Here is a 9,980-nt window from a genome sequence, read left to right on the forward strand (position 1 = left end):
AATGAATAGCAAAAAAAAAAAATCAAGATAGATGTATTGTCTCTGGGACAGAGAGAAGGGGATGCAAAAGAGGTTAACACAAAGGAAATGAGTGGTAAATACTTGATATTTTTCTTTTCTGTCTTATTTTCTTCCTTAAACCATATTTAAAATATATATGTGTGTACAGTCTTTTATATGTATGTATGGCATTTCTCATTAACAAATATAAATGCTAACTAAATAACTTTAAAATATGCTGAAAGCAAGTTGTACAAAATGTAAGGAAGCAACCAAATAATGTACCCTATCTGATAGAGGAGGGAAAATCTATAAAGATAAGATACCTTCCAGGTAAATCAATACTGGAGAAAAAGTTCTAGGCTGTAAAAGAGGAAGTGGGAAATACTCCTCTTCCCCAAATTCCAAGAACAGACTTCCAACAATCTCTTAAATAAACATGAATCAGCTTGTAAATAATATGGTGAACAATGTTATAAACTGTCAGGAACTGCCCACAGACAGAACCCAGCACGACTAAAGTTTTGCTTGGCTAACACAGTTGTTCAGTTTGTTTTGTTCAAACTGAAAGCCCTTAGGTAAAGCCGGCAACAGTCCATTCACTTCCATGCTTCCTCACCTCCCCTCCTTCCTCAACATACAACGTAAACAGGCTCTGTGGCTGGCCTCTGAAGGCACCCGAGTTTGAGTCCAGCTGCATCCTGGTAAGTCACCCTGAAATAACAATATCAGGTACCAAGTTTACCTACAAGGTCATCATCAACTATGTGATTTCAAGAGTACCTCAAGAGTCTCTCACTGCCCTTTCTCTCCCACCACCACCCTCAACCTCTTTTACCTAGGGACATTGTTTATCAGGTGATTGAAGATGGCTGGCAAAGTAAGTACAGCCTTGGAAAACTATGACCACAGGTGCATATGCTCTTTACGGCAAGTACTAGGGGAACTTGGAGTCAAGACGAAGCTTCTAGTCCTGAATCCCAATAATATCTCATGTCATAACCTAGAGACAATATTCTTTCTCCAGACCTGAATTTTTTTCCTTTCTATAAATCTCTCCTCTCTCTTCTCTCTTCTATATCTATATAAACATGCTAATGTCTAGACAAACTTTTCCAGCATGTATAGATTCTTTCCGCTTTGGGAAAGGTTTAAGGCAGGAGAATTCACTAAGGAAACAGGCTGACTTGGTAACTGAAAGAGAACAAGGGAAGAGAATCAGAAAAGGGCCGGCCACTGAGAAGGATTAAAAAAATCAGAGGATAATGAAAAAAGAAACGTCACTAAACTTGACTAAAGCCAAAGTTTTACTTATGGCTGGCCCTGTTTACCTTCCACTCTGTGTGGGAAAACAAACTATAGAGATGTTACTACTTCATGTGGTATAATGAAAATATTCTCTCACACATCATCACATCACTGCTCCACATGACTTGTCAACTTATTTTTAAACATGGCCAACTCTGCTATGACGCAGTTTTGTTCTCAGTTTATACGCTAATTTGAGCATCCCTTTGGTATCGAAAGGCTTCTTAATCTTGACACATTTTAATACATTTCTTAAAGGAGATTTCAATCAGTGTGAATGGTAAAAGCCAGAGAAAAACTCTACATATACATCAGGAACAATAAGCAGTCCTCAAACAGCTAGAGCCACGGATGGATGCGGGGAAAGGGTGTTCCATAAGTTCTAACGGCTTTCTAAAAAAACAAAACACAAGGCTAAAAACAGATTCTTATGGGCTGTGCAAGTAAGGATCAAGGGCATGAACTTTATTCTGTGTACAATGAAAAGCTGTAAGAGATTTCTGAAACAGAGCAAGTGATTTGATAAAAATCTGTTTTTGAAAGATAACTCTGATGGCAAGGTACATATAATATTTACAAAATAAAGCATAAAAAACACTATGTAGGCTGATGTTTAATTGTAAAATATTAACACAAAATTAGAATTGGCCAAATTTCACAGTATTCTTTAAAAAATTCATAGAAGGTTATGCCTTGCAAATTCCTTAGGGGAATAAATAATCACTTAAACTAAAATCTTTTAAAAACCTTCATATCCTTTTTCAAATAAAATTAACACTTTAAATAATATTTATGTGCTTTAAGGCCACAGAATTTTTAAATATTTACCTAACCATTTAGAAAGCACTCAGCATTTTAGATATAGAAAAATATCTCACAAACCGACTAACCTCGTATTTACCTAGTCCATCACACATAAAATGATCTGGTTTACAGCTGAAATCTCCACTGTAGAAAGTATAATTAAAATGACACAGAAATGTAGTTTGTTAAATTCTGGCCAAAGTATCTCATGTAGACAACTAAAATAAAAATTTTTTTTAACTTCTTATTAGTTTCAGCTGAGTCTTGGCAAATACACTACAAACTTAGTGCTTCTTTCCATTAACCCAAGGAGGAACATAGTCAGCAATAACTAAACATTAAACCTAACTGTGAAAATCGTTTTACAAACATATGCCATTATGCTTCAATACAGTATCCAACATAACAATCTAAATGTTAAAAATTACTTAACATCTACTTTCACACAATTAAAAACATTTTTATTGACATGAGTTTTCAATTGCTTTTCAAAGATGTTCATAAAAATGTTTAAATTCATAAGGAAATGAAACTGTAATAAATTTATCAATCCAAAAATGAATATCCACATATATGGGTTAAAAGTTCTTTCTATGAAAAAACACAGACTATTTCTTCATATTTTTCAGTTATCATACCTTGGAAAATATAGGCTTAGCAACATCAACATTAAACATTTAAGTAAAACATCGAGATCTATTAACTTGTGAAGTTTTATTTATACTTTCGTTTGTAGCTCACAAAAAATGTAAACTTACTAAAAGAAATGAATTCTAGAATTGAAAGGTGGTATAGAATTCATCTGCTGGAGCCCCTGATTGGATAGGATACTGAGACTTAGAAAGGCTCACCAACTTTTCCAATATGACCGTAGACCCAAGACTTTACCCTTGAATCTCTATGAATCCAGGGCACTTTCCCCAACATCAGCTTCCACCCAAAACTGTTTGTCTCCCTTCATTTTCTGAAACAAGAGAGTGACTTACAACGATTACATACAATGTTTAGCACTTTTAAAATTAAAAAAAAAATCTCTTAATCTTTTGCTTCTATAAAAGTATAGGTTTCCACTTAACTTCTTTCATATAACGTACATGCAAACAAAACCACAGATCCACTGCTGAACTTCAGGAAAAAAGCATAAGTGAAAATTTTTGTTACTACAATGTCTACCAAGTTAAAAACATCTAGTAGTTTCTAGTATTGCCAAAAGAATATTATAGTTTGACACTGAACATTAGCTAACCATATATAAACCCCTGAACTATTAGCATATACTTAAGACCCCCCCAAAAAAATGTTCCTATTCATAGTGGAATGTGAAGAGTTCAGTACTAATAAAATATGCCCTTTTTAAAAAGCACAAATTGTATATTCCTCTAATACAAATAACAATTAAAGCTACCTTGCATAACAATGCTGCACCTAGCTAACTGTTGAAAAAAGGTTGCTGTGATGGAAAGAGCACAAGACCAGGAATTTTCAATTAATAAGATAACACCCATAATTCACTACTCCAACACATTACAATTATGTTAAACTGTAATACTACTACGCTCAGGAAAACTGTCTACCAGTGTAATGAAACTATGCTAAAACACTTTCCTGGTGTTAAAAAATGCAATCTATTCACAAAAAGTCAAATGTCCAATGTTATTCCTGTCTATGAAAATAGTTGATATGACTTTTCTCTACAGTGAATCTTCTCCTGACAATTTTTCTCCTGATACGTGTGTTCCTGGGCATTGTCTACTATTATCATTGGCGGTAAACTGAGAAAACAAAAGGCATGATATTTTTTTAACAATTTTTTTCAAGCATTTGACCAAATACAGACCACAAAAGCGGCCTCTGAAAACACTTTTCAGCAAGCAAGGTGTTTGTCTCTTTGAGCACTACAGATAGTGTAGTAGCTTATAGATTATATTGAAGAGCAAAGAGCAAAAAAAATCAGAATTGGTAACAATAAGAAACTTCTGTTTCAGATATATTGGGTCCCCAGTGTAAAATGTATCACTAATCAAAAAGTCTGAAAACCAAGGGTATAAACTCCTTCTTGCCAATTTAAGCAAACCTCTACATTTATCCTCTTAGCTGCTTAGAAGAAAGCATTGAAAACTGAAAAATCTAGGTTCAAATCCCAGCACTTCCACTGTTGATGATAATGTGTGAAGTTGGGTAATCTCTATAAGCCTCAGTTTGCTCATCTCTAACTTGAGGTTAATGTCATCTACTATATAGTGTCCTTGTGAAGGTTTAAGACTATACAAGTATTTTGCACTTAGTAAAATGCTCAGAGAATAGTAGCTATAGTTAGTGAGTTTCTTTCTAATGTAGAACAGATAAGATTTCCCTAGGCTATAAAAAGAAACTCTCTCCCTAATGATGATTTCAATTCCTTAAAAAAAAAAAAAAAGTAAACCTACAGGAAAATAAATTGTAAATGTTTTTGGTATATTTCCAAACATTACTAAGATTAAAGGTTAAATTGTTACAACATTCTCCTAATTATGCAACAAACACACAGGACCACGAGTTAGTCTGTAAAAGATTATATTAGCTTATTACTGCTGAAATTTGGGGTGGGGGGTGGGGGAAGAAACCTCTTAAAATTATCCCCAACGGTCTTTTCATCTAAGTTAACAAGTCTCTGTTCCAAAACTCATCACTTTTCTCTTAATTATAAGACCTCAGATTTGTCCTCTCAATTAGCAAGAATAATGAAATCACACTGATTAAAATTCCCACATCTATATATTCACTCATTCTAATGGCTGTATGTTATTTTGGGGGGAAACAGCACCATTATTACAGCAACAAATAAATGACACCAAAAGTGTCATTATTTGATTCTTCAAATAATTCATTTCATTCTTCCGAGAACGCATCTACTGCATAAACAAACTCTTTAAAAAGTGTAACATGCTTAGTCTGCTATTTCATTTCTATTCAAAGATAAATAGTACCTCTGCGTTTTTTTGTTTTTGTTTTTCTAAGCTTCCTGTATTTTAGGAATTATTTCCAGAATAAAACTTTTTTTTTTTAAAACCCTGGAAGTAAACAAGCTTTCAAACGCACTAATTCAATTCGGGAACTGAAGCGATAAAACCGCCCACCTTTCCTTAGCAAACCTTGCCTTTCTGGAAACATACCTGTTCTCTCGAGATGCAAGGCAACGAAGGTCTCCTGAACATTTTGCAACTGCCATAGTAACCGCCTGAAGTTTCTCCGAATGACACGCAGCTGGACCTCCTCCGGGGTCTGATCACAGGCACTTTTTCTTCCGCGGTACTGGACAACTGAGGTTGCTGGGGAGCTTCCCTGATTTGAAAGAAGTGATCCAGCCCCAGGGCCAGCAGGCAGCCGACGCCCCCCACCAGGCAGGATAGCAGGGGCCGGAGGGCCGGAGGCAGCGCCCCGAGGCTGGTGAAGGACACCCACCAGACGAAGCTGGAGAAGAGCAGCACCACGATGCTGTGCCGGAGCCTCCCCGGCTGCGCGAGCGTCAGCAAGCCCACGCAGCCCAGCACCAAGAACCACCGGCCCGCCACCGCCGGGGGTGTGTGCGGGCCCGGGGCCCCGGCGTCTCCGTCCGCCCGAGACCAGGCTTCCCACTGCCCCACCAAGAAGTCCCCCAGGTAACAGCAGGCGGGGAGTGCCAGCAGCCACCAGGAGCCGCCGCCGCTCCGGCTCGGCCCGGCGCCCCGCTTGGTCCGGGTCAGGAAGCAGGTGAGGAAGAAGAAGGCACAGGCGATGCTGAAGAGGGGGCTGAGGCTGTGAGAGCAGACGCTCAGCAGGGTCCGCAGCCGGGCGGCCCCGGCAGCCCAGCCCTCGGGCCCGGAGCCGAGCAGCAGAGCGAGGACAAAGGCGGCCAGGGCGCCCAGCGAGAGGCGCGCCCGGGAGAAGGGGGAGCCGCGCCGCGGCTGCTGAGGGGAGGCGGGCGGCGGCAGCAGCAGCTCCACGTTGCAGAAGCGGCAGAGGTGGAAGAAGAAGCCGCGCGGAGGGTCCTGCCGCAGGGGGCTCACGCAGCCCTTCACGTAGCCGTTCCTCACACTCTCGGGGGGCGAGGCGGCCCCGTCCGGCGGCGGCGGGGACCGCATGGCTTTGGCGTCTCGCTCGTCCCTCCTCATGGCCGGGACGCCCGGTGGCCGCGGGGGCTCGGCACGCCCCGCTCGGACCGCAGCGGCCGCTCGCGCTCCCTCCCGCCTGGCCCCCGCGCTCGGAGCGCCCCCCGGCTCGGCGGCGCGTCAGGGCTGCGCCCGCCGGCGCGGCCCGGGGTCCCCGCCGCGCGGGCGGAGGAGCGGCGGGGTCCGGGACATGCTGGCTGAGAAGAGGGGCAGAGGGGGCGCCTCTCCGGGACTTCGGCGGCCGGACTCCCCTCTCCTGTTCCCCCGGGCACTTCTTGGGACTGGAGCGTCGGCGTCGCCTCCCGGCTCCCGCGGGCTGCAACAGTTACCTCTCGGCCCCAGCCTGGTCCGTTGGGCGCGCGAGCGGCGGGCGGGCGCTCCTCCCCCGCCGCTGCCCCGGCCGGGTGCGCGCCCCGCCCGCCCGCCTGCGCGCGCCCGCGCCCCGGCCCGTCCGGCCGCCAAGGGCGCCGCCGCTTCTGCCCGCCGCCTACCCCATCGCGGGCTGGGGACCCCAGCCGCCTCAGCGTGCCCAGGCTGGGGAGAGCGCGGCTTGCGGCCGCCCGGAGGCCGACGCAGGTTGGGAGGGATGGGAGGGACCCTTTTCGGATGGAAGGGGGCAAGCCCGCCATCCTGGGATCCCCCCAGGCGCTCAGGTTCCTTTTGGGATAAGTCGCAGACCTCAAGCAGGCTCCGACAGGTCACCACTGGGGGCGTAGGGAAAGAGGACGCTTGTGGTCCCCAAGGGGAGTGCCTAGTAGAGAAACCGAGTTGAGCGGGGTGGAGGGGAGGCGACGGGTCCCGCCTTTACCCCCATCCCAGTTTAGGGTGGACCCTTGGGCTGTCCGAGCCGAGCTGCGACCTGGTAAGTGCCAGTCCCCACCAAAGTCACGGGGGAGAAGCCTTGATCACTGTGACTAGCTCTGTCCTCACAGCAGCGTGGAGTCTTGGGCCATGCAGCAGGCCCTTCAGAGGCTTTTTAGGGAGGAGCATGCACGTGGAGCGCTCCCTGGGAGCATCCCAGTCGGTATTACCGAGTTTGTCCTCCTCAAGAACCATCTTCACAAAGGGCGGAGCTACCGTCCCATCGTCCCTGCACCCTTGCCAAACTAACAGTGGGTCCACATCTGTTTATGCCTCAACAAGCATGGAAAATCTGTTGTCGAAAAGATCTTCCCACATTGAAGGCTTTTCACTGTAACTACATATTGGGGGTGGGGGGGTGGGAGGATTAGGAGTTCGCTCTAAGACCATTGCCAGGTTTGGATCAGTTGGCCGTGAAAGAAGCCAAATAAGATGCTTTCTGTGAATTACTGATGAAACTAGCTACATGTGGGAAACACGGACTCGAAAGCGGGAAGAACTGCTGTAGGGAAGGGACTGCTCTGGAATCTCACCAATCATAACTATCTTAGTGACTGAACTGTTTCCCTCTTCCAAAACTCTCCCTTCCACCTTATGACAGGCCTGCATTTCTCAAAGAGCTAATTCCACATTTTTCCAGAGAGATGTGAAACCGTACTGTGTGGTAAATCCCACAAACAGGCCCATTTTTCACCAATTAATCTTTGCCCACAGCTAAGACCATTTTTGTATATGGTCATAGTTCACATGCATAGCAGAAATCACAGTGAAATTAGCACAAGAATTTGACCAAAATGAAAAAAGACCAGAATTTTTGTCTGCCTCTTAGGTAAAGGAAAAAATATGTAATAGAGTTTTCAAATTGATTACTCAAATGCTTGCCCTAAGAGATAAAAATCCATGGAGTCTTTTTTTTTCACCAGGACAGTTGAAATTCTTTTTAAAAATATCTCATTTCTACAGAACTCAGCAAATACATGTTTAAATGTATTCAAAAATAAACAGGACTCATCATTACCAGTCAAAGAGTAAATTAGGAAGCTTGATGGATACATTTTGAGCTTGTACAGAAGGGCATGGCAAGCTAGTGTCAGCATCACTGAAATGCCAATTATAAATTCTCATTGGAAATAATAAATTGCTCTGATAGAATAAATTCAGATTAAAGTTGTTAATAAATACAGTTATTATCATTAGTACTGTTGTTTTAAAAGCTTAGGTTATATCTGAAGTAGGATAGGCATGGTAATGGAAATAGTGGTAAACTAGAAATCCATTTCATTGTTTCTAGTTATGGCCCAGCCATTCATACCCCAGCATTAAGCAAGTCATGTAACATTTACAGGCCTCAGTGTCCACAGTTGTAAAATAAAGCAATTTCATTTTGAAGATCTTAAAATCACTTCCAGTTTTAAAAAGCTGTGATTTCTACATGCCAAAAATATATAGGCACTTTTAGGATCCAAGTATTGCCAAGAGTAATAAAGTAAAGAAGGCAGAGCACCAAAGAATTGATGCCTTCAAACTGTGTTGCTGGAGAAGGCTCTTGAGGGTCCCTTGGACAGCAAGGAGATCGAGCCAGTCAATCTTAAGGGAAATCAACTCTGAATACTCGTTGAAAGGACTGAAGCTGAAGCTTCAGTATTTTGGTCATCTGATGCGAACAGCCAGTTCATTGGAAAAGTCCCTGATGCTGGGAAAGATTGAGGGCAGAAGGAGAAGAGGGTGTCAGAGCATAAGATGACTGGATGGCATTACCCATGCAATGGACATGAACTTGGGCAAACTGAGAGATCATGAGGGACAGGGAAGCCTGGCATGCCACAGTCCATGAAATCGCAGAGTCGGAAACGACTTGGCGACTGAACAACAACAATTGCTAAGAGCAACCTTTGAATTATTCATACCACCAAACTAAAGCAAACTCTGTGTTGACAAATAAAGATAAAAGGATTTGTATCCAAGGACTATTATCTGGAAAATAAAATGCAAAGTCCTCTTCGTACTTCCCAGTTCTCCTTCTCTGAACTGATTCCAGCACCTGAGAAGATTGCAAAATAAAATGTAAGGACAGCCTGGTGCACTGGGAAGACCCAGAGGAGTCGGGTGAAGAGGGAGGTGGGAGGGGGGATCGGGATGGGGAATAAGTGTAAATCTATGGCTGATTCATATCAATGTATGACAAAACCCACTGAAATGTTGTGAAGTAATTAGCCTCCAACTAATAAAAAAATTTAAAAAAAAAAAAAAAAAAAAAAAAATGTAAGGACATCCCCAAAGACCATCAGTTTACTTAACTAAAAGTGGAAGTGTTAGTCACTCAGTTGTGTCAACTCCTTTGTGGCCCCATGGACTGTAGCCCACCAGACTCCTCTGTACATGGGATTCTCCAAGCAAGAATACTGGAGAGGGTAGCCATTCCCTTCTCCAGGGGATCTTCCCAACCCAGAGATGGAACCCAGGTCTCCTGTATTGCAGGCAGATTCTTTACCGTCTGAGCCACCAGGGAAGAATGCCATGAACAGAGGACCCGGGCTACAGTCCATAGGGTCGCAAAGAGTCAGACATGACTGAGCGACTAACGCTTTCACTTGCTTAACTAAAAATTTGAATCAGCTAGCTATGTTTATAGCAACTCCCTTCTCTCTTTACAGTTTTTATCAGAGATTATTAGTAGGTCACATGTCTTAGAGTTCAAATTATTTATTCTTTTGCCAGTTTTAAGCAACCAGTAGAATTATTTAACTCCTGTCTTTGGGTTTAAGATTGTATGACCATTATCTGTTGTGGGAAAAAAAAGACCTAAAGTGATAACATACCTTTGACTTTTCTCAACCATTTCTACCTCAGCCTCATTGTTACCTGATTTTGCCTTCCCTC

At 43.2% G+C, this 9,980-nt stretch overlaps 1 protein-coding gene across 3 annotated transcripts in view; it reads right to left on the reverse strand.

Annotated features, from left to right (window-relative positions):
- PDE3B (phosphodiesterase 3B) overlaps positions 1-6,374 on the reverse strand; it is a 175,374-nt gene extending 169,000 nt beyond the window's left edge. For all 3 annotated transcript variants that reach the window (XM_043902491.1, XM_043902486.1, XM_043902477.1), the window contains exon 1: positions 5,265-6,374. In XM_043902491.1, coding sequence (XP_043758426.1) covers positions 5,265-6,242 — 978 coding nt within the window. In that variant the 5' untranslated portion in view covers positions 6,243-6,374. The remainder of the gene's footprint in view (positions 1-5,264) is intronic.
- Positions 6,375-9,980: the final 3,606 nt, after the last annotated feature.

Source organism: Cervus elaphus, chromosome 1 (genome assembly GCF_910594005.1).
Source record: "Cervus elaphus chromosome 1, mCerEla1.1, whole genome shotgun sequence".
Lineage (NCBI taxonomy): Eukaryota > Metazoa > Chordata > Mammalia > Artiodactyla > Cervidae > Cervus > Cervus elaphus.